A 26,158-nucleotide genomic window follows, 5' to 3' on the forward strand; every position below is an offset into this window, starting at 1 on the left:
ACTGCAATAACAAATAGGGTGTCTACTGTAATAACAAATAGAGTGTCTACTGTAATATCAAATAGAGTGTCTACTGTAATAACAAATATGGTGTCTACTGTAATAACAAATGTAACAATGTTCCAGCATTGTCAAAATGAAGACACTTCCAGTGGGCGGACCCTTGACATTAAACTACCCTCTAAACAATCCCCCACATGGCAATGCAGACAGAGAGCAGCTCAGTTCTTGGGCTGGTTTTAAACTCCCTGACTATCTGACCAACACCTCGTGATGAGCCCAGACTGGAAGCTGCTCCCTGTCCAGGGCTCTTTGTTCCTCTTTCAGCCCCATCCCCAGGCACAGCTGGTAATCAAAGGCACAATCCGAGAATGTCAATCACCTGGGACATTCGGGACGTTCGGGATGGGATGGGATGACTTCATTTATTGCACTTATGTGGATAGACTGGAGAAGCTGGGAATGTTCTCCTTAGAACGGAGAAGGTTGAGGGGAGATTTGATCGAGGTGTTCAAAATCATGAACGGTTTTGATAGAGTAAATAAAGAGAAACTGTTTCCAGTGACAGAGGGTTCGGTAACCAGAGGATACAGATTTAAGGTGATTGGCAAAAGAACCAGAGGGGGAGATGAGAATTTTTTTACTCAGTGAGTTGTAATGATCTGGAATTCACTGCCTGAAAGGGCGGTGGAAGCAGATTCAATAATAACTTTCAAAAGGGAATTCAATAAATACTTGAAGGGAAAAATTTGCAGGGCTCCGGGGAAAGAGCAGGGGAATGGGACTAATCGGGCAGTCCATAAAAGAGCCGGCACAGGCACGATGGGCCAAAAGGCCTCCTCCTGTTCTGCACCAATCTATGATTCCATGTGTGGTGATTCCCATCCAGCTGGAAAGGAGTCTCTCGGGCCATGCGCCTCCGGCCAAGATAACTGGCTGGCCAAATTCAATTGAACGTTATGAAAGGCGTCAGGAAATGGTGTCAGTGATGAGGCCGACCCGACTGTGAAGGTACATTCCAGCAATCAGTCAGCAGAAACCCAAACTAACCCCTCAGTACAATGCCACTGACAAATCAGAAGCCAGCTCTACCTGTGCTCCAGTGATATCTGTGCTCGCACCAGGTGAATAGATTTCCATCCACCCACTACTCACCCGGGGCCTGCCCAGAATCAACAACAACTGTCGAAATCCAACAGACTGCTATTTATATCGCACCTTCCACACCGCCCCAACGGGCTTCACAGCCGGTGAAGTACTGTGGAAGTGCAGTCACTGTTGCAAAATAGGAAATGCAGCAGTTAATTTCTGCACACCTCTAATGAGGCCATATGGGTGGAGCTTAAAAACAAAAAGGGGGCAAGCACTTTGATGGGAGTGTACTATAGACCCCCAAACAGTCAGGGGGAGATAGAGGAACAGATATGTAGGCAAATCTCAGAAAATTGTGCAAATAATAGGGTAATAATAGTGGGGGATTTCAACTTCCCCAATATTAACTGGGATACTCAGAGTGTAAAAGGCTTAGAGGGTACAAAATTCTTAACGTGCATCCAGGAGAGCTTTTTGAGCCAGCATGTAGAAAGTCCTACAAGAGAGGGGGCGGTACTGGACCTAATTCAAGGGAATGTGGCCGGCCAAGTGGAAGAAGTGCTAGTAGGTGAGCACTTTGGTGACAGTGACCATAATTCGGTGAGATTTAAGGTGGTCATGGAAAAGGACAGGGAGGGGCCGGAAATAAAGGCTCTAAATTGGGGGAAGGCCGATTTTAATAGGATAAGGCAGGATCTGGCCAAAATGGACTGGGATCAGCTGCTTGTCGGAAAATCTGCATCGGAGCAATGGGAGTCTTTCAGAAGGGAGATTGAGACCATACAATGGCAACATGTTCCCGTAAAGGTCAAGGGTGGTTTCAAGAACTCCAGGGAACCTTGGATGTCAGGGGATATACGAGAATGGATTAGGAAAAAAAGGAGGGCTTTTGGCAGATACAAAAGGCTAAAGACGGAGGAAGCCCTAGAGGAGTACAAAAAGTGCAGGGGGATACTTAAAAAAGAAATTAGGAGATCAAGGAGGGGCCATGAAATAACACTGGCGAGCAAAATAAAGGAAAATCCTAAGATGTTTTATAAGTATATTAAGGGTAAGAGGATGACTAGGGAAAAAATAGGGCCCATTAGGGACAAAAATGGCAATCTGTGTGTGGAGCCGGCAGATGTAGGAGGGGTTCTAAATGAATTTTTTGCATCTGTTTTCAATATGGAGAAGGACGATGTAGACATAGAAATACGGCAGGGGGACTGTGATATACTCGAACATATTAACATCGAGCGCGAGGAGGTATTGGCGGTTTTAGCAGGCCTAAAAATGGATAAATCCCCAGGCCCGGACGAAATGTATCCCAGGCTACTGTGTGAGGCAAAGGAGGAGATTGCGGGGGCTCTAACACATATATTCAGAACCTCTCTGGCCACAGGGGATGTGCCAGAGGACTGGAGAACCGCTAATGTAGTACCATTATTCAAGAAGGGGAGTAGGGAAAAACCGGGGAACTACAGGCCAGTGAGCCTAACATCAGTGGTAGGAAAATTATTGGAAAAAATTCTGAAGGACAAAATTAGTCTCCACTTGGAGAAGCAAGGATTAATCAGGGATAGTCAACATGGCTTTGTCAAGGGAAGATCATGTCTGACTAATTTGATTGAATTTTTTGAGGGGGTGACTAGGCGTGTGGATGAGGGTAACGCAGTGGATGTGGTATACATGGATTTCAGTAAGGCCTTCGATAAAGTCCCCCACAGGAGACTGGTCAAGAAGGTACGAGCCCATGGAATCCAGGGTGCCTTGGCACTTTGGATACAAAACTGGCTTAGTGGCAGAAGGCAGAGGGTGATGGTCGAAGGTTGTTTTTGTGACTGGAAGCCTGTGGCCAGTGGGGTACCACAGGGATCGGTGCTGGGTCCCTTGCTGTTTGTGGTCTACATTAATGACTTGGATATGAATGTAAAAGGTATGATCAGTAAGTTCGCTGATGATACAAAAATTGGTAGGGTGGTAAATAGCGAGGAGGATAGCCTCAGTCTGCAGGACGATATAGATGGGTTGGTCAGATGGGCGGAACAGTGGCAAATGGAATTTAACCCGGAAAAGTGCGAGGTGATGCACTTTGGAGGGACTAACAAGGCAAGGGAATACACAATGAATGGGAGGACCCTGGGCAAGACAGAGGGTCAGAGGGATCTTGGTGTGCAAGTTCACAGATCCCTGAAGGCGGCGGAACAGGTAGATAAGATGGTAAAGAAGGCATATGGGATAGTTGCCTTTATTATGATGGAGCTGTATAAAACACTGGTTAGGCCACAGCTGGAGTACTGTGTGCAGTTCTGGTCGCCACACTACAGGAAGGATGTGATCGCTTTGGAGGGTGCAGAGGAGATTCACCAGGATGTTACCAGGGCTGGAGCGCTTCAGCTATGAAGAGAGACTGGGAAGATTGGGTTTGTTTTCCTTGGAGCAGAGGAGGCTGAGGGGGGACATGATTGAGGTGTACAAAATTATGAGGGGCACAGATAGGATGGATACGAAGGAGCTTTTTCCCTTCGTTGAGGGTTCTATAACAAGGGGACATAGATTCAAGGTAAAAGGCGGGAGGTTTAGAGGGGATTTGAGAAAGAACTTTTTCACCCAGAGGGTGGTTGGAGTCTGGAACTCACTGTCTGAAAGTGTTGTGGAGGCAGGAACCCTCACAACATTCAAGAAGCATTTGGATGAGCACTTGAAATGCCATAGCATACAAGGCTACGGACCAAATGCTGGAATATGGGATTAGAGTAGACTGGGCTTGATGGCCGGCGCGGATACGATGGGCCGAAGGGCCTCTCTCCGTGCTGTATAACTCTATGACTCTATGACTCTATCCCACAAACAGCAATGGGATAAATGGCCAGATAAACTGTTTTACTGATGTTGGTTGAAGGGTAAATGTTGGCCCAGGACACAGGGGAGAACTCTCCTGCACTTCGTCATATGGGATCTTTTACATCCACCTGAGAGGGCAGACAGTGCAGCGCTCCCTCAGTACTGACCCTCCGACAGTGCAGCACTCCCTCAGTACTGACCCTCCGACAGTGCAGCACTCCCTCAGTACTGACCCTCCGACAGTGCAGCGCTCCCTCAGTACTGACCCTCCGACAGTGCAGCACTCCCTCAGTACTGACCCTCCGACAGTGCAGCACTCCCTCAGTACTGACCCTCCGACAGTGCAGCACTCCCTCAGTACTGACCCTCCGACAGTGCAGCACTCCCTCAGTACTGACCCTCCGACAGTGCAGCACTCCCTCAGTACTGACCCTCCGACAGTGCAGCGCTCCCTCAGTACTGACCCTCCGACAGTGCAGCACTCCCTCAGTACTGACCCTCTGACAGTGCAGCACTCCCTGAGTACTGACCCTCTGGAGATGAGCCTACATCCAATCGTTTACCGAGAGTATGTATCTCGATGGTGTGTTCTCTGCTCTCTCTGGAAGCACTGACTGTGAGGGAATGTACTGGGCTCCAGTTAAGGCAGTCCCCGTCTGTATCAAAACCCATCCACTCATTTACAGAGCAAACAGGAAGTAGGACTCTCAAAAAAATACTAATGGGTACGGGGTGGGGTATTACAGGGTATGGGGAGTGAGGGGAGAGTGGGATTAGACTGGGTGGGGTATTACAGGGTATGGGGAGTGAGGGGAGAGTGGGATTAGACTGGGTGGGGTATTACAGGGTATGGGGAGTGAGGGGAGAGTGGGATTAGACTGGGTGGGGTATTACAGGGTATGGGGAGTGAGGGGAGAGTGGGATTAGACTGGGTGGGATATTACAGGATATGGGGAGTGAGGGGAGAGTGGGATTAGACTGGGTGGGATATTACAGGATATGGGGAGTGAGGGGAGAGTGGGATTGGACTGGGTGGGGTATTACAGGATATGGGGAGTGAGGGGAGAGTGGGATTAGACTAGGTGTGGTATTACAGGGTATGGGGAGTGAGGGGAGAGTGGGATTCGACTGGGTGGGGTATTACAGGGTATGGGGAGTGAGGGGAGAGTGGGATTAGACTGGGTGGGGTATTACAGGATATGAGGAGTGAGGGGAGAGTGGGATTAGACTGGGTGGGATATTACAGGATATGGGGAGTGAGGGGAGAGTGGGATTAGACTGGGTGGGATATTACAGGATATGGGGAGTGAGGGGAGAGTGGGATTGGACTGGGTGGGGTATTACAGGATATGGGGAGTGAGGGGAGAGTGGGATTAGACTAGGTGTGGTATTACAGGGTATGGGGAGTGAGGGGAGAGTGGGATTCGACTGGGTGGGGTATTACAGGGTATGGGGAGTGAGGGGAGAGTGGGATTCGACTGGGTGGGGTATTACAGGATATGGGGAGTGAGGGGAGAGTGGAATTAGACTGGGTGGGGTATTACAGGGTATGGGGAGTGAGGGGAGAGTGGGATTCGACTGGGTGGGATATTACAGGGTATGGGGAGTGAGGGGAGAGTGGGATTAGACTGGGTGGGGTATTACAGGATATGGGGAGTGAGGGGAGAGTGGAATTAGACTGGGTGGGGTATTACAGGATATGGGGAGTGAGGGGAGAGTGGGATTAGACTGGGTGGGGTATTATAGGATATGGGGAGTGAGGGGAGAGTGGGATTAGACTGAGTGGGGTATTACAGGATATGGGGAGTGAGGGGAGAGTGGGATTAGACTGGGTGGGATATTACAGGATATGGGGAGTGAGGGGAGAGTGGGATTAGACTGGATGGGATATTACAGGATATGGGGAGTGAGGGGAGAGTGGGATTAGACTGGGTGGGGTATTACTTGGTATGGGGAGTGATCGGAGAGTGGGATTAGACTGGGTGGGATATTACAGTGTATGGGGAGTGAGGGGGAGTGTGGGATTAGACTGGGTTTTGTATTACAGGGTGTGTGTGAGAGAGGGGAGAGTGGGATGAGACTGGGTGGCGTATTACAGGGAATGGGGAGTGAGGGGAGAGTGGGGATTGACTGGGTGGGGTATTAAAGGGTATGGGGGAGTGAGGGGAGAGTGGGATTAGACTGGGTGGGATTTTAAAGGCTACGGGGAGTGAGCAGGAGAGTCGGATTAGAGTGGATGGGATGTTAAAGGGTACGGGGAGTGAGGGGAGAGTGGGATTAGACTGGGTGGGATATTAAAGGGTACGGGGAGTGAGGAGAGTGGGATTAGACTGGGTGGGATATTACGGGGTATGGGGAGGGTGGAGAGTGGGATGAGACTGGGTGGCGTATTACAGGGAATGAGGAGTGAGGGGAGAGTGGGGATTGACTGGGTGGGGTATTAATGGCTATGGGGCATGAGCAGGAGAGTCGTATTAGACTGGATAGGATATTAAATGGTACTGGGAGTGAGTAGGAGAGTGGGATTAGACTGGGTGGGATATTACAGGGTATGGGGAGTTAGGAGAGTAGGATTGGACTGTTTTGGATATTAAAGTCTACGTGGAGTGAGCAGGAGAGTGGAATTAGACTGGGTGGGATATTACAGTGTACGGGGAGTGAGGGGGAGTGTGGGATTAGACTGGGTGGGGTATTACAGGGTATGTGTGAGAGAGGGGAGAGTGGGATGAGACTGGGTGGCGTATTACAGGGAATGGAGAGTGAGGGGAGAGTGGGGATTGACTGGGTGGGAAATTCCAGGGGATGGGGAGTGAGGAGAGTGGGATTAGACTGGGTGGGATATTCCAGGGGATGGGGAGTGAGGAGAGTGGGATTGACTGGGTGGGAAATTCCAGGGGATGGGGAGTGAGGAGAGTGGGATTAGACTGGGTGGGATATCGAATCGTACAAAGGCTATAGCATGGAAGGAGGTCCATTCGGCCCATCGAGTCTGTGCCGGCTCTGTGCAAGAGCAATCCAGCTCGTCCCACTACCTCGCCCTATCCCCGTAGCCCTGCAATTTTTTTCTTTCAAGTACTTATCCAGTTCCCTTTTGAAGGCCGTGATTGAATCTGCCTCCACCACCCCCTCGGGCAGTGTATTCCAGATCACAACCACTCGCTGGGTAAAAAAGTTTTTCCTCATGTCACCTTTGGTTCTTTCACCAATCACCTTAAATCTGTGTCCTCTGGTTCAATTCAGAATCCTGTGGGCTTTTTATTGGTACAAACTGATTGTATTTAACTCTCTAGGTTTTGTACAACTTTGCCTTTTATACGAGGACACTATAAAACGATTAACAAATGTGAACGTTACTGATTTCTAAAAGTGTGCCCCAATGACCAAACCTCTCTACTAAAGTAAGATGCAATTTTACTCTCTTATTACAAAGGTGAAGCTTTTGTTTGCAAAGTGTCATTATCTTGTGTGATTTTTTTTTGTGATGTAACCTTGAGACAAATTATGGAATTAATAATAAAAAATAAAAAAAACACTTGTAATTGTTTTGGAGCAACCAGTTTGTGTAGAGGAATGGCAAAATGTTGCTAGTTTGAATAAAGCTGGGATTTGTTTCAGATTTTCCTACTATTTTTGTCTTGACTGGGTACTAAACTGTTTTAACTGCACACGCAGATTTGCAGTCCTTTTGTATGAAAGTGTGGTACCTTCCTTGTTTAGTATTTACTATTAAACAGTTTGAGAAGATTCTGTCACCTGCCTCCTTTTTTCATGCGTGGCTGTGTGTACATGTCTGATTGTACATGTGTCTGTGCATACCTGTGTGCGTGCGCGTGCAGGTCTGGATCTGCATGTCTGCATTTTTTTTTATGTTAATTATCGGGGCGTGGGCATTGCTATCTGGGCCAGCATTTATTGCCCCTTGAGAAGGTGGTGGTGAGCCGCCTTCTTGAACCGCTGCAGTCCGTGTGGTGACGGTTCTCCCACAGTGCTGTTAGGAAGGGAGTTCCAGGATTTTGACCCAGCGACGATGAAGGAACGGCGATATATTTCCAAGTCGGGGTGGTGTGTGAATTGGAGGGGAACGTGCAGGTGGTGTTGTTCCCATGTGCCTGCTGCCCTTGTCCTTCTAGGTGGTAGAGGTCGCGGGTTTGGGAGCTGCTGTCGAAGAAGCCTTGGCGAGTTGCTGCAGTGCATCCTGTGGATGGTACACACTGCAGCCACAGTGCACCGGTGGTGAAGGGAGTGAATGTTTAGGGTGGTGGATGGGGTGCCAATCAAGCGGGCTGTACTGAGGGAGTGCTGCACTGGTGGAGGAGCCATAAGGACCCGTCTGCCCTCTCAGGTGGATGTAAAAGATCCCACGGCCACTATTCAAAGCAGAGCAGGGGAATTCTCCCCGGTGTCCTGGGCCAATATTTATCACTCAACCAACATCAGTCAAACTGATGATCTGGTCATTATCACATTGCTGTTTGCGGGATCTTGCTGTGCACAAATTGGCTGCTGTGTTTCCCACATGAAAGTACTTCATTCTTTGTGAAGAGCTTTGGGGTGTCCGGAGACCTTGGGAGGCAATATGTCAGTGCAAGTTTGTTCCTTTGTCATTCACTGATTGTCCTTTTAGATCTTCACCAGCCATTCCGATCGAGTACAATTGGAGGATTTTTTGAAGTCCAATGAGCTGCTTTCTGGGGCCGTGATCTCACTAACATCTGTCGTGCAGCCTTCGGGAGACTGAAGGGAGCCTTGCTCTCTCACCAGCCCCCCCCCTCAGCCTTTCCCCCACCGCACCGGGCCTTGGTCACCAGGGACCGTCTGCTCCCTGTCGACAAGCAGTCTGAAAGCGGCCTGTCCCCCCGGCCTCTGTGCTGTTTCGGCTGGGCTCCTGCCAGCAGGCTCCAGGGAGCTGGATTTGGAGAGGGTTATTCAGGGGGTGTCATTGTTATTTTGCACTTGGTGGATTAACTGCTGCCAGCTGTACTTTGAACTCGATCGGAGACTTGTTGTGGCCTTGCTGACTGACAGCGACGGCTGCAGCTCCTCAATTGCCACATGGCTGGAACGGAGAGGCACAGCTGCGGCCAATCGCCTCCCTTGGTGCTGGGGAAATGATGATGAGGTGTGGGTGGGACTGAGTGAGTTCCAGCTCTGCCAGGCCCACCATTCAGACCCTGAATGGAGGCCTCTGTCAACCGGACATTGCAGCTGAGAAGTGCCTGCTCTGTGTGCCACTCATTCCGTTTCCTGCTCGGGAGACTGTCTGACCCCGCACACCAGCCTTATTCCCCCCACCCCGTACACAGCTCCCCACTCCCTCTCCACATCGGACGGGGCTGCGAGTTCACTCTGAGCTTTCTATGCTCCTGTTTGAAGTGGACATGGGACAGGACCAAACCAAGCAGCAAATCGAGAAAGGCCTGCGTCTGTACCAATCCAACGAGACGGTCAAAGCCCTAGACATCTGGAACCGGGTCCTGGAGAAGACCAGCGACCTGGGCGGAAGGTTCCGGGTCCTGGGCTGCCTCATCACTGCTCACTCGGAAATGGGCAAGTACAAGGACATGATGAAGTTCGCAGTCACTCAGATCGACGTGGCTCGAGAGATTGGTGACTCCGATTACATCACTGAGTCCTACCTCAACCTGGCCCGCAGCAACGAGAAACTCTGTGAGTTCCCCAAGGCCGTGTCCTACTGTAAGACGTGCTTGAGCATGCAGGGCACCACAGTCGGGCTGCAGCTGAACGGGCAGGTCTGTCTGAGCATGGGCAACGCCTACCTGGGGCTCAGCACCTTCCAGAAAGCCCTGGAGTGCTTCGAAAAGGCCCTGCGTTACGCACACAGCAACGACGACAAGATGTTGGAGTGCAGGGTGTGCTGCAGCCTGGGCAGCTTCTATATTCAGCTGAAGGACTATGAGAAGGCTCTCTTCTTCCCCTGCAAAGGGACCGAGCTGGTCAGTGACTACGGTAAGGGCTGGAGCCTGAAGTACAGAGCAATGAGCCAGTACCACATGGCCGTAGCTTACCGCAAGTTGGGGCGTTTGGAGGATGCGATGGAATGCTGTGAGGTAAGAAACACACTGAGCTGCCAAGATCCATGAAATATCGATTGTGATCAGCTCTCTGGGTGGGGAGGGGATTGGGGCGGATAAAGCTTTCAGAGATTCAAGGCCTCAGACACAGCCCTCAGCTGCCAAGAGAAGCCCGTGAGGGGATTCCCGAACAGGCGTGGGGATCAGGGAGGATTCTGCCCGAGTTGCTGACCCCTCGCCTGTATAGCTGGCACACAGGGGCAGAGGTCAGGCGGCAGTCTGCGAGGATCACGTCCCTTCTGGGTTATCGTGACCCTTTTCGGGACTTGTTTCTCCAAAATAGTTCAGGAAAGAAAAGGGCTTGTATTTTCACAACTCCCACCCAGGGTTTCTGAGGGACCAAAGGGGGGCAGTGGGAGGGCTCAGTCCCCACTGCACACCCCCACATTCACTCAGAACAGCAAAATTTAACAAACCGCCCGCTAATTAAACGGGTTAGCAGATCACAGGCCAAATGCAACCCTGGTGTACATTGACACTCATACAGTACGAGGGTATATTCACCCAATGATATAACACTAGTGTAAACTCACACTCATACAGTACGAGGGTATATTCACCCAATGATATAACCCTAGTGTACACTCACACTCATACAGTACGAGGGTATATTCACCCAATGATATAACACTAGTGTAAACTCACACTCATACAGTACGAGGGTATATTCACCCAATGATATAACACTAGTGTAAACTCACACTCATACAGTACGAGGGTATATTCACCCAATGATATAACACTAGTGTAAACTCACACTCATACAGTACGAGGGTATATTCACCCAATGATATAACACTAGTGTAAACTCACACTCATACAGTACGAGGGTATATTCACCCAATGATATAACACTAGTGTAAACTCACACTCATACAGTACGAGGATATATTCACCCAATGATATAACACTAGTGTAAACTCACACTCATACAGTACGAGGGTATATTCACCCAATGATATAACACTAGTGTAAACTCACACTCATACAGTACGAGGGTATATTCACCCAATGATATAACCCTAGTGTACACTCACACTCATACAGTACGAGGGTATATTCACCCAATGAAATAACCCTAGTGTACACTCACACTCATACAGGACGAGGGTATATTCACCCAATGATATAACCCGAGTGTACACTCACACTCATACAGTATGAGGGTATATTCACCCAATGATATAACCCTGGTGTACATTCACACTCATACAGTACGAGGGTATATTCACCCAATGATATAACCCTAGTGTAAACTCACACTCATACAGTACGAGGGTATATTCACCCAATGATATAACCCTGGTGTACACTCACACTCATACAGTCCAAGGGTATATTCACCCAATGATATAACCCTAGTGTACAATCACACTCATACAGTACGTGGGTATATTCACCCAATGATATAATCCTGGTGTACACTCACACTCATACAGTACGAGGGTATATTCACCCAATGATATAACCCTGGTGTACACTCACACTCATACAGTACGAGGGTATATTCACCCAATGATATAACCCTAGTGTACATTCACACTCATACAGTACGAGGGTATATTCACCCAATGATATAACCCTAGTGTACACTCACACTCATACAGTACGAGGGTATATTCACCCAATGATATAACCCTAGTGTAAACTCACACTCATACAGGACGAGGGTATATTCACCCAATGATATAACCCTAGTGTACACTCACACTCATACAGTACGAGGGTATATTCACCCAATGATATAACCCTAGTGTAAACTCACACTCATACAGGACGAGGGTATATTCACCCAATGATATCACCATAGTGTAAACTCACACTCATAAAGGACGAGGGTATATTCACCCAATGATATAACCCTAGTGTACACTCACACTCATACAGTACGAGGGTATATTCTCCCAATGATATAACCCTAGTGTACACTCACACTCATACAGTACGAGGGTATATTCACCCAATGATATAACCCTAGTGTAAACTCACACTCATACAGGACGAGGGTATATTCACCCAATGATATAACCCTAGTGTACACTCACACTCATACAGTACGAGGGTATATTCACCCAATGATATAACCCTAGTGTAAACTCACACTCATACAGGACGAGGGTATATTCACCCAATGATATCACCATAGTGTAAACTCACACTCATACAGTACGAGGGTATATTCTCCCAATGATATAACCCTAGTGTACACTCACACTCATACAGTACGAGGGTATATTCACCCAATGATATAACCCTAGTGTACACTCACACTCATACAGGACGAGGGTATATTCACCCAATGATATAACCCTAGTGTACACTCACACTCATACAGGACGAGGGTATATTCACCCAATGATATCACCATAGTGTAAACTCACACTCATACAGTACGAGGGTATATTCTCCCAATGATATAACCCTAGTGTACACTCACACTCATAAAGGACGAGGGTATATTCACCCAATGATATAACCCTGGTGTACAATCACACTCATACAGTACGAGGGTATATTCACCCAATGATATAACACTAGTGTACACTCACACTCATACAGTCCGAGGGTATATTCACCCAATGATATAACCCGAGTGTACACTCACATTCATACAGTACGAGGGTATATTCTCCCAATGATATAATCCTAGTGTACACTCACACTCATACAGTACGAGGGTATATTCACCCAATGATATAACCCTAGTGTACACTCACACTCATACAGGACGAGGGTATATTCACCCAATGATATAACCCTAGTGTACACTCACACTCATACAGTACGAGGGTATATTCTCCCAATGATATAACCCTAGTGTACATTCACACTCATACAGTACGAGGGTATATTCACCCAATGATATAATCCTGGTGTACACTCACAATCATACAGTACGAGGGTATATTCACCCAATGATATAATCCTGGTGTACACTCACAATCATACAGTACTGATGTATTTTCACCCAGTGATCCAAGTGGTACTAGTGGTGCAAACCTAGTGTACATTCACACTCATACAGCACTAGTGGACATTATCTCAATGATACAACCCTAGTGTACATTCACACTGATAGAATACTCATGTATATTCCCCGAATGATACATCACTTGTCAATCACACGCATACCGTAACATGGAAACATAGAAAATAGGAGCAGGAGTAGGCCATTCGGCCCTTCGAGCCTGCTCCGCCATTCAATATGATCATGGCTGATCCTCTATCTCAATACCATATTCCCGCTCTCTCCCCATACCCCTTGATGCCTTTTGTGTCCAGAAATCTACCTAGTTCCTTCTTAAATATATTTAATGACTTGGCCTCCACAGCCTTCTGGGGTAGAGAATTCCACAGGTTCACCACCCTCTGAGTGAAGACATTTCTCCTCATCTCAGTCCTAAATGTCCGACCCCGTATCCTGAGACTGTGACCCCTGGTTCTGGACCCCCCAGCCAGGGGAAACATCCTCCCTGCATCCAGTCTGTCTAGCCCTGTTAGAATTTTATACGTTTCAATGAGATCACCTCTCATTCTTCTAAACTCGAGTGAATACAGGCCGAGTCGACCCAATCTCTCCTCATACGACAGTCCTGCCATCCCAGGAATCAGTCTGGTGAACCTTCGCTGCACTCCCTCTGTGGCAAGTATATCCTTTCTTAGGTAAGGAGACCAAAACTGCACACAATACTCCAGGTGTGGTCTCACCAAGGCCCTGTATAATTGCAGTAAGACATCCCTGCTCCTGCACTCAAATCCTCTTGCAATGAAGGCCAACATACCATTTGCCTTCCTAACTGCTTGCTGCACCTGCATGTTTGCTTTCAGTGACTGGTGTACAAGGACACCCAGGTCCCTTTGTACATCAACATTCCCCAATCTCTTACCATTTAAATAATACTCTGCCTTTCTGTTTTTCCTCCCAAAGTGGATAACTTCACATTTATCCACATTATACTGCATCTGCCATGTATTTGCCCACTCACTCAACTTGTCTAAATTGCCTTGAAGCCTCTTTGCATCCTCCTCACAACTCACAATCCCACCTAGTTTTGTGTCATCAGCAAACTTGGAAATATTACATTTGGTTCCCTCATCCGAATCATTGATATATATTGGGAATATCTGTGTGTTATTGATGTGTGTGTTAATGATGTGTGTTAATGATGTGTGTGTTATTGATGTGTGTGTCAATGATGTGTGTGTTATTGATGTGTGTGTTATTGATGTGTGTGTTAATGATGTGTGTGTCAATGATGTGTGTGTTATTGATGTGTGTGTTAATGATGTGTGTGTTAATGATGTGTGTGTTATTGATGTGTGTTTATTGATGTGTGTGTTATTGATGTGTGTGTTATTGATGTGTGTGTTAATGATGTGTGTGTTAATGATGTGTGTGTTATTGATGTGTGTGTTAATGATGTGTGTGTTAATGATGTGTGTGTTATTGATGTGTGTTTATTGATGTGTGTGTTATTGATGTGTGTGTTATTGATGTGTGTGTTAATGATGTGTGTGTTATTGATGTGTGTTTATTGATGTGTGTGTTATTGATGTGTGTGTTAATGATGTGTGTGTTAATGATGTGTGTGTTATTGATGTGTGTTTATTGATGTGTGTGTTATTGATGTGTGTGTTAATGATGTGTGTGTTATTGATGTGTGTGTTATTGATGTGTGTGTTATTGATGTGTGTGTTATTGATGTGTGTGTTATTGATATGTGTGTTAATGATGTGTGTGTTATTGATGTGTGTGTTATTGATGTGTGTGTCAATGATGTGTGTGTTATTGATGTGTGCGTTATTGATGTGTGTGTTAATGATGTGTGTGTTATTGATGTGTGTGTTATTGATGTGTGTGTTATTGATGTGTGTGTTATTGATGTGTGTGTTATTGATGTGTGTGTTATTGATATGTGTGTTAATGATGTGTGTGTTATTGATGTGTGTGTTATTGATGTGTGTGTTATTGATGTGTGTGTCAATGATGTGTGTGTTATTGATGTGTGTGTTAATGATGTGTGTGTTATTGATGTGTGTGTTATTGATGTGTGTGTTATTGATGTGTGTGTTATTGATGTGTGTGTCAATGATGTGTGTGTGTTATTGATGTGTGTGTTATTGATGTGTGTGTTATTGATGTGTGTGTTATTGATGTGTGTGTCAATGATGTGTGTGTTATTGATGTGTGTGTTATTGATGTGTGTGTTATTGATGTGTGTGTTATTGATGTGTGTGTCAATGATGTTTGTGTTATTGATGTGTGTGTTAATGATGTGTGTGTTATTGATGTGTGTGTCAATGATGTGTGTGTTATTGATGTGTGTGTTATTGATGTGTGTGTTATTGATATGTGTGTTAATGATGTGTGTGTTATTGATGTGTGTGTTATTGATGTGTGTGTTATTGATGTGTGTGTTATTGATGTGTGTGTCAATGATGTGTGTGTTATTGATGTGTGTGTTATTGATGTGTGTGTTATTGATGTGTGTGTTATTGATGTGTGTGTTATTGATGTGTGTGTTATTGATGTGTGTGTCAATGATGTGTGTGTTATTGATGTGTGTTTATTGATGTGTGTGTTATTGATGTGTGTGTTATTGATGTGTGTGTTAATGATGTGTGTGTTAATGATGTGTGTGTTATTGATGTGTGTGTTAATGATGTGTGTGTTAATGATGTGTGTGTTATTGATGTGTGTGTTATTGATGTGTGTGTTAATGATGTGTGTGTTAATGATGTGTGTGTTATTGATGTGTGTGTTAATGATGTGTGTGTTAATGATGTGTGTGTTAATGATGTGTGTGTTATTGATGTGTGTTTATTGATGTGTGTGTTATTGATGTGTGTGTTATTGATGTGTGTGTTAATGATGTGTGTGTTAATGATGTGTGTGTTATTGATGTGTGTGTTAATGATGTGTGTGTTAATGATGTGTGTGTTATTGATGTGTGTTTATTGATGTGTGTGTTATTGATGTGTGTGTTATTGATGTGTGTGTTAATGATGTGTGTGTTATTGATGTGTGTTTATTGATGTGTGTGTTATTGATGTGTGTGTTAATGATGTGTGTGTTAATGATGTGTGTGTTATTGATGTGTGTTTATTGATGTGTGTGTTATTGATGTGTGTGTTAATGATGTGTGTGTTATTGATGTGTGTGTTATTGATGTGTGTGTTATTGATGTGTGTGTTATTGATGTGTGTGTTATTGATATGTGTGTTAATGATGTGTGTGTTATTGATGTGTGTGTTATTGATGTGTGTGTCAATGATGTGTGTGTTATTGATGTGTGCGTTATTGATGTGTGTGTTAATGATGTGTGTGTTATTGATGTGTGTGTTATTGATGTGTGTGTTATTGATGTGTGTGTTATTGATGTGTGTGTTATTGATGTGTGTGTTATTGATATGTGTGTTAATGATGTGTGTGTTATTGATGTGTGTGTTATTGATGTGTGTGTTATTGATGTGTGTGTCAATGATGTGTGTGTTATTGATGTGTGTGTTAATGATGTGTGTGTTATTGATGTGTGTGTTATTGATGTGTGTGTTATTGATGTGTGTGTTATTGATGTGTGTGTCAATGATGTGTGTGTGTTATTGATGTGTGTGTTATTGATGTGTGTGTTATTGATGTGTGTGTCAATGATGTGTGTGTTATTGATGTGTGTGTTATTGATGTGTGTGTTATTGATGTGTGTGTTATTGATGTGTGTGTCAATGATGTTTGTGTTATTGATGTGTGTGTTAATGATGTGTGTGTTATTGATGTGTGTGTCAATGATGTGTGTGTTATTGATGTGTGTGTTATTGATGTGTGTGTTATTGATATGTGTGTTAATGATGTGTGTGTTATTGATGTGTGTGTTATTGATGTGTGTGTTATTGATGTGTGTGTTATTGATGTGTGTGTCAATGATGTGTGTGTTATTGATGTGTGTGTTATTGATGTGTGTGTTATTGATGTGTGTGTTATTGATGTGTGTGTTATTGATGTGTGTGTTATTGATGTGTGTGTCAATGATGTGTGTGTTATTGATGTGTGTGTTATTGATGTGTGTGTTATTGATGTGTGTGTTATTGATGTGTGTGTTATTGATGTGTGTGTCAATGATGTTTGTGTTATTGATGTGTGTGTTAATGATGTGTGTGTTATTGATGTGTGTGTCAATGATGTGTGTGTTAATGATGTGTGTGTTATTGATGTGTGTGTTAACGATGTGTGTGTCAATGATGTGTGTGTGAATGATGTGTGTGTTATTGATGTGTGTGTCAATGATGTGTGTGTCAATGATGTGTGTGTTATTGATGTGTGTGTTATTGATGTGTGTGTTATTGATGTGTGTGTTATTGATGTGTGTGTCAATGATGTGTGTGTTATTGATGTGTGTGTTAATGATGTGTGTGTTATTGATGTGTGTGTTATTGATGTGTGTGTTATTGATGTGTGTGTTAATGATGTGTGTGTTATTGATGTGTGTGTCAATGATGTGTGTGTTATTGATGTGTGTGTTATTGATGTGTGTGTTATTGATGTGTGTGTTAATGATGTGTGTGTTATTGATGTGTGTGTTAATGATGTGTGTGTTATTGATGTGTGTGTTATTGATGTGTGTGTCAATGATGTGTGTGTCAATGATGTGTGTGTCAATGATGTGTGTGTTAATGATGTGTGTGTTATTGATGTGTGTGTTATTGATGTGTGTGTTATTGATGTGTGCGTTATTGATGTGTGTGTTAATGATGTGTGTGTCAATGATGTGTGTGTCAATGATATGTGTGTTATTGATGTGTGTGTTATTGATGTGTGTGTTAATGATGTGTGTGTTATTGATGTCTGCGTTATTGATGTGTGTGTTATTGATGTGTGTGTCAATGATGTGTGTGTCAATGATGTGTGTGTTATTGATGTGTGTGTTATTGATGTGTGTGTTATTGATGTGTGTGTTAATGATGTGTGTGTTATTGATGTCTGCGTTATTGATGTGTGTGTTAATGATGCGTGTGTCAATGATGTGTGTGTTATTGATGTGTGTGTTATTGATGTGTGTGTTATTGATGTCTGCGTTATTGATGTGTGTGTTAATGATGTGTGTGTCAATGATGTGTGTGTTATTGATGTGTGTGTTATTGATGTGTGTGTTATTGATGTGTGTGTTATTGATGTGTGTGTTAATGATGTGTGTGTCAATGATGTGTGTGTTATTGATGTGTGTGTTAATGATGTGTGTGTTAATGATGTGTGTGTTATTGATGTGTGTTTATTGATGTGTGTGTTATTGATGTGTGTGTTATTGATGTCTGCGTTATTGATGTGTGTGTTAATGATGTGTGTGTCAATGATGTGTGTGTCAATGATGTGTGTGTTATTGATGTGTGTGTAATTGATGTGTGTGTTATTGATGTGTGTGTTAATGATGTGTGTGTCAATGATGTGTGTGTTATTGATGTGTGTGTTAATGATGTGTGTGTTATTGATGTGTGTTTATTGATGTGTGTGTTATTGATGTGTGTGTTATTGATGTGTGTTTATTGATGTGTGTGTTATTGATGTGTGTGTTATTGATGTGTGTGTTAATGATGTGTGTGTTATTGATGTGTGTGTTATTGATGTGTGTGTCAATGATGTGTGTGTTAGTGATGTGTGTGTTATTGATGTGTGTGTCAATGATGTGTGTGTTATTGATGTGTGTGTTAATGATGTGTGTGTTATTGATGTTTGTGTTATTGATGTGTGTGTCAATGATGTGTGTGTTATTGATGTGTGTGTTATTGATGTGTGTGTTAATGTCGTGTGTGTTATTGATGTGTGTGTCAATGATGTGTGTGTTATTGATGTGTGTGTTTTTGATGTGTGTGTTATTGATGTGTGTGTTAATGATTTGTGTGTTATTGATGTGTGTGTCAATGATGTGTGTGATATTAATGTGTGTGTTATTGATGTGTGTGTTAATGATGTGTGTGTTATTGATGTGTGTGTTATTGATGTGTGTTTTATTGATGTGTGTGTTAATGATGTGTGTGTTATTGATGTGTGTGTTATTGATGTGTGTGTTATTGATGTGTGTGTTATTGATGTGTGTGTTAATGATGTGTGTGTTAATGATGTGTGTGTTAATGATGTGTGTGTTATTGATGTGTGTGTTATTGATGTGTGTGTAAATGATGTGTGTGTTATTGATGTGTGTGTTATTGATGTGTGTTTTATTGATGTGTGTGTTATTGATATGTGTGTTATTGATGTGTGTGTTATTGATATGTGTGTCAATGATGTGTGTGTTATTGATGTGTGTGTTATTGATGTGTGTGTTATTGATGTGTGTGTTATTGATATGTGTGGTATTGATGTGTGTGTTATTGATGTGTGTGTTATTGATGTGTGTGTTATTGATATGTGTGGTATTGATGTGTGTGTTATTGATGTGTGTGAATGAAGTGTGTGTGAATGAAGTGTGTGTTATTTATGTGTGTGTTATTGATGTGTGTGTTAATGATGTGTGTCTTATTGATGTGTGTGTTAATGATGTGTGTGTTATTGATGTGTGTGTTAATGATGTGTGTGTTATTGATGTGTGTGTTAATGATGTGTGTGTTATTGATGTGTGTGTTATTGATGTGTGTGTTATTGATGTGTGTGTTAATGATGTGTGTGTTAATGATGTGTGTGTTATTGATGTGTGTGTTAATGATGTGTGTGTTAATGATGTGTGTGTTATTGATGTGTGTGTTATTGATGTGTGTGTTAATGATGTGTGTGTTATTGATGTGTGTGTTAATGATGTGTGTGTTAATGATGTGTGTGTTATTGATGTGTGTGTTATTGATGTGTGTGTTAATGATGTGTGTGTTATTGATGTGTGTGTTAATGATGTGTGTGTTATTGATGTGTGTGTTATTGATGTGTGTGTTAATGATGTGTGTGTTATTGATGTGTGTGTTAATGATGTGTGTGTTAATGATGTGTGTGTTATTGATGTAAGGAATCTTACAACACCAGGTTATAGTCCAACAAATTTATTTTAAAATCACAAGCTTTCGGAGATTATCTCCTTCGTCAGATGATTGAATGAAAAGGTTCTCAAATCGCATATCTTATACGATGTTGGGACAGCATCACACCAATCAAAAGGTGTCGTTGTTATTCAAACAGGCCAGTCACGGAGAACAGCACGTCCCAGTACACTCGATATACATTGTGTCTTTTACACAGGCAGGCAGAAAGAAACTTAAAATGGCAGAGAGAGAGAGAGAGAGAATTTTAAAAAACATATAAATTTTTTCCCCTTTTTGCTGGTGGGGTTACGTGTAGCGTGACATGAACCCAAGATCCCGGTTGAGGCCGTCCTCATGGGTGCGGAACTTGGCTATCAACTTCTGCTCGACGATTTTGCGTTGTCGTGTGTCTCGAAGGCCGCCTTGGAGAACGCTTACCCGAAGACAAACACGGGACGCAACCAACAGAGTACCCTTCGTCGTCCAGTACTTCCCTGGAGCGGAGAAACTACACCATGTTCTCCGCAGCCTTCAACATGTCATCGATGACGACGAACACCTCGCTAAGGCCATCCCCACGCCTCCACTACTCGCCTTTAAACAGCCACCCAACCTCAAACAGACCATCGTTCGCAGCAAATTACCCAGTTTTCATGAGAACAGCGTCCACGACACCACACAACCCTGCCACGGCAACCTCTGCAAGACATGCCAGATCAGCGACACAGATACCACCATCACACGAGAGGACACCACCCACCAGGTACATGGTTCATACTCCTGTGACTCGGCCAACGTTGTTTACCTCATACGTTGCAGGAAAGGATGCCCCGGAGCATGGTACATTGGTGAGACCATGCAGACGCTGCGACAACGGATGAACGGACACCGCGCAACAATCGCCAAACAGGAGGGTTCCCTCCCAGTCGGGGAACACTTTAGCAGTCAAGGACATTCAGCCACCGATCTTCGGGTAAGCATTCTCCAAGGCGGCCTTCGAGACCCACGACAACGCAAAATCGTCGAGCAGAAGTTGATAGCCAAGTTCCGCACCCATGAGGACGGCCTCAACCGGGATCTTGGGTTCATGTCACGCTACACGTAACCCCACCAGCAAAAAGGGGAAAAAATTTATATGTTTTTTAAAATTCTCTCTCTCTCTCTCTCTGCCATTTTAAGTTTCTTTCTGCCTGCCTGTGTAAAAGACACAATGTATATCGAGTGTACTGGGACGTGCTGTTCTCCGTGACTGGCCTGTTTGAATAACAACGACACCTTTTGATTGGTGTGATGCTGTCCCAACATCGTATAAGATATGCGATTTGAGAACCTTTTCATTCAATCATCTGACGAAGGAGATAATCTCCGAAAGCTTGTGATTTTAAAATAAATTTGTTGGACTATAACCTGGTGTTGTAAGATTCCTTACATTTGTCCACCCCAGTCCATCACCGGCATCTCCACATCATGTGTTATTGATGTGTGTGTTATTGATGTGTGTTATTGATGTGTGTGTTATTGATGTGTATGTTATTGATGTGTGTTTATTGATGTGTGTGTTATTGATGTGTGGTGCATATAGGCACCAACGATATAGGTAAAAAACAGGATGAGGTCCTACAAGCTGAATTGAGGGAGTTAGGAGTTAAACTAAAGAGTAGGACCTCAAAGGTAGTAATCTCAGGATTGCTACCAGTGCCACGGGCTAGTCAGAGTAGGAATGACAGGATAGCTAAGATGAATACGTGGCTTGAGAGATGGTGCAAGAGGGAGGGATTCAAATTCCTGGGCCATTGGAACCGGTTCTGGGGGAGGTGGGACCAGTACAAATTGGACAGTCTGCATCTGGGCAGGACTGGAACCAATGTCCTAGGGGGAGTGTTTGCCAGTGCTGTTGGGGAGGGTTTAAACTAATGTGGCAGGGGGATGGGAACCGATGCAGGAAGTCAGTGGGAAATAAAGTGGTGACAGAAACAAAAGGCAGTAAGGGAGAGTGTACAGAACATGACCGGACAGATGGTCTGAGAAAGCAGGGCAAAGACCAAGGGAAGTCTAGATTAAACTGCATTTATTTCAATGCAAGAAGTCTGATGGGCAAGGCAGATGAACTCATGGCATGGATGGGTACATGGGACTGGGATGTTATAGCTATTACTGAAACATGGCTAAGGGAGGGGCAGGACTGGCAGCTCAATGTTCCAGGGTACAGATGCTATAGGAAAGATAGAGCAGGAGGTAAGAGAGGAGGGGGAGTTGCGTTCTTGATTAGGGAGAACATCACGGCAGTAGTGAGAGGGGATATATCCGAGGGTTCGCCCACTGAGTCTATATGGGTAGAACTGAAAAATAAGAAGGGAGAGATCACTTTGATAGGATTGTACTACAGACCCCCAAATAGTCAACGGGAAATTGAGGAGCAAATATGTAAGGAGATTACAGACAGCTGCAAGAAAAATAGGGTGGTAATAGTAGGGGACTTTAACTTTCCCAACATTGACTGGGACAGCCATAGCATTAGGGGCTTGGATGGAGAGAAATTTGTTGAGTGTATTCAGGAGGAATTTCTCATTCAGTATGTGGATGGCCCGACTAGAGAGGGGGCAAAACTTGACCTCCTCTTGGGAAATAAGGAAGGGCAGGTGACAGAAGTGTTAGTGAGGGATCACTTTGGGACCAGTGATCATAATTCCATTAGTTTTAAGATAGCTATGGAGAAGGATAGGTCTGGCCCAAAAGTTAAAATTCTAAATTGGGGAAAGGCCAATTTTCATGGTATTAGACAGGAACTTTCAGAAGTTGATTGGGAGAGTCTGTTGGCAGGCAAAGGGACGTCTGGTAAGTGGGAGGCTTTCAAAAGTGTGTTAACCAGGGTTCAGGGTAAGCACATTCCTTATAAAGTGAAGGGCAAGGCTGGTAGAAGTAGGGAACCTTGGATGACTCGGGAGATTGAGGCACCAGTCAAAAGAAGAAGGAGGCATATGACATGCATAGGCAGCTGGGATCAAGTGGATCCCTTGAAGAGTATAGAGATTGCCGGAGTAGAGTTAAGAGAGAAATCAGGAGGGCAAAAAGGGGATATGAGATTGCTTTGGCAGATCAGGCAAAGGTGAATCCAAAGAGCTTCTACAAATACATAAAGGGCAAAAGGGTAACTAGGGAGAGAGTAGGGCCTCTTAAGGATCAACAAGGTCATCTATGTGCGGAACCACAAGAGATGGGTGAGATCCTGAATGAATATTTCACATCGGTATTTACGGTTGAGAAAGGCATGGATGTTAGGGAACTTGGGGAAATAAATAGTGATGTCTTGAGGAGTGTACATATTACAGAGAGGGAGGTGCTGGAAGTCTTAACGCGCATCAAGGTAGATAAATCTCCGGGACCTGATGAAATGTATCCCAGGACGTTATGGGAGGTTAGGGAGGAAATTGCGGGTCCCCTAGCAGAGATATTTGAATCATCCACCGCTACAGGTGAGGTGCCTGAAGATTGGAGGGTAGCAAATGTTGTGCCTTTGTTTAAGAAGGGCGGCAAGGAAAAGCCTGGGAATTACAGACCAGTGAGCCTGACATCTGTAGTGGGTAAGTTGTTAGAGGGTATTCTGAGGGATAGGATCTACAGGCATTTGGAGAGGCAGGGACTAATTAGGAACAGTCAGCATGGTTTTGTGAGAGGAAAATCATGTCTCACGAATTTGATTGAGTTTTTTGAAGGGGTAACCAAGAAGATAGATGAGGGCTGTGCAGTAGACGTGGTCTACATGGACTTCAGCAAAGCATTTGACAAGGTACCGCATGGTAGGTTGTTACATAAGGTTAAATCTCATGGGATCCAAGGTGAGGTAGCCAATTGGATACAAAATTGGCTTGACGACAGAAGACAGAGGGTGGTTGTGGAGGGTTGTTTTTCAAACTGGATGCCTGTGTCCAGCGGTGTGCCTCAGGGATCGGTGCTGGGTCCGCTGTTATTTGTTATTTATATTAATGATTTGGATGAGAATTTAGGAGGCATGGTTAGTAAGTTTGCAGATGACACCAAGATTGGTGGCATTGTGGACAGTGAAGAAGGTTATCTAGGATTGCAACGGGATCTTGATAAATTGGGCCAGTGGGCCGATGAATGGCAGATGGAGTTTAATTTAGATAAATGTGAGGTGATGCATTTTGGTAGATCGAATCGGGCCAGGACCTACTCCGTTAATGGTAGGGCGTTGGGGAGAGTTATAGAACAAAGAGATCTGGGAGTACAGATTCATAGCTCCTTGAAAGTGGAGTCACAGGTGGATAGGGTAGTGAAGAAGGCATTCAGCATGCTTGGTTTCATTGGTCAGAACATTGAATGCAGGAGTTGGGATGTCTTGTTGAAGTTGTACAGGGCATTGGTGAGGCCACACTTGGAGTACTGTGTACAGTTCTGGTCACCCTATTACAGAAAGGATATTATTAAACTAGAAAGAGTGCAGAAAAGATTTACTAGGATGCTACCGGGACTTGATGGTTTGACTTACAGGGAGAGGTTAGACAGACTGGGACTTTTTTCCCTGGAGAGCAGGAGGTTAAGGGGTGATCTTATCGAAGTCTATAAAATAATGAGGGGCATAGATAAGGTCGACAGTCAAAATCTTTTCCCAAAGGTAGGGGAGTCTATAACGAGGGGGCATAGATTTAAGGTGAGAGGGGAGAGATACAAAAGGGTAAAAGAGGGGCAATTTTTTCACTCAAAGGGTGGTGAGTGTCTGGAACGAGCTGCCAGAGGCAGTAGTAGAGGCGGGTACAATTTTGTCTTTTAAAAAGCATTTGGATAGTTACATGGGTAAGATGGGTATGGAGGGATATGGGCCAAGTGCAGGCAATTGGGACTAGCTTAGTGGTATAAACTGGGCGACATGGACATGTTGGGCCGAAGGGCCTGTTTCCATGTTGTAACTTCTATGATTCTATGATTCTATGATGTGTGTGTTATTGATGTGTGTGTTATTGATGTGTGTGTCAATGATGTGTGTGTTATTGATGTGTGTGTTATTGATGTGTGTGTTAATGATGTGTGTGTTATTGATGTGTGTTTTATTGATGTGTGTTATTGATGTGTGTGTTATTGATGTGTGTGTCAATGATGTGTGTGTTATTGATGTGTGTGTTATTGATGTGTGTGTCAATGATGTGTGTGTCAATGATGTGTGTGTTATTGATGTGTGTGTCAATGATGTGTGTGTTATTGATGTGTGTGTTATTGATGTGTGTGTCAATAATGTGTGTGTTATTGATGTGTGTTATTGATGTGTGTGTTATTGATGTGTGTGTTATTGATGTGTGTGTTAATGATGTGTGTGTTAATGATGTGTGTGTTATTGATGTGTGTGTTATTGATGTGTGTTATTGATGTGTGTGTTATTGATGTGTGTGTCAATGATGTGTGTGTTATTGATGTGTGTGTTATTCATGTGTGTCAATGATGTGTGTGTTATTGATGTGTGTGTCAATGATGTGTGTGTTATTGATGTGTGTGTTATTGATGTGTGTGTCAATGATGTGTGTGTTATTGATGTGTGTGTTATTCATGTGTGTCAATGATGTGTGTGTTATTGATGTGTGTGTTATTGATGTGTGTGTCAATGATGTGTGTGTTATTGAAGTGTGTGTTATTGATGTGTGTTTCAATGATGTGTGTGTTATTGATGTGTGTGTTATTGATGTGTGTGTTATTGATGTGTGTGTTAATGATGTGTGTGTTATTGATGTGTGTGTTATTGATGTGTGTGTTATTGATGTGTGTGTTATTGATGTGTGTGTTATTGATGTGTGTGTTATTGATGTGTGTGTTATTGATGTGTGTGTTATTGATGTGTGTGTTATTGATGTGTGTGTTATTGATGTGTGTGTTAATGATGTGTGTGTTATTGATGTGTGTGTTATTGATGTGTGTGTTATTGATGTGTGTGTTAATGATGTGTGTGTTATTGATGTGTGTGTTATTGATGTGTGTGTTATTGATGTGTGTGTTATTGATGTGTGTGTCAATGATGTGTGTGTTATTGATGTGTGTGTTATTGATGTGTGTGTTATTGATGTGAGTGTTATTGATGTGTGTGTTAATGATGTGTGTGTCAATGATGTGTGTGATATTAATGTGTGTTTTATTGATGTGTGTGTTAA

General features: G+C 43.9%; 1 protein-coding gene across 2 annotated transcripts in view; it reads left to right on the forward strand.

Moving 5' to 3' along the window:
* The first annotated feature begins 9,074 nt into the window (after positions 1 to 9,074).
* rapsn (receptor-associated protein of the synapse, 43kD) overlaps positions 9,075 to 26,158 on the forward strand; it is a 585,875-nt gene continuing 568,791 nt past the window's right edge. For both annotated transcript variants that reach the window (XM_067977685.1, XM_067977686.1), the window contains exon 1: positions 9,075 to 9,986. In XM_067977685.1, the coding sequence (XP_067833786.1) occupies positions 9,276 to 9,986 (711 nt within the window). In that variant the 5' untranslated portion in view covers positions 9,075 to 9,275. The remainder of the gene's footprint in view (positions 9,987 to 26,158) is intronic.

This window comes from Heptranchias perlo, unplaced genomic scaffold, assembly GCF_035084215.1.
Source record: "Heptranchias perlo isolate sHepPer1 unplaced genomic scaffold, sHepPer1.hap1 HAP1_SCAFFOLD_167, whole genome shotgun sequence".
NCBI lineage: Eukaryota > Metazoa > Chordata > Chondrichthyes > Hexanchiformes > Hexanchidae > Heptranchias > Heptranchias perlo.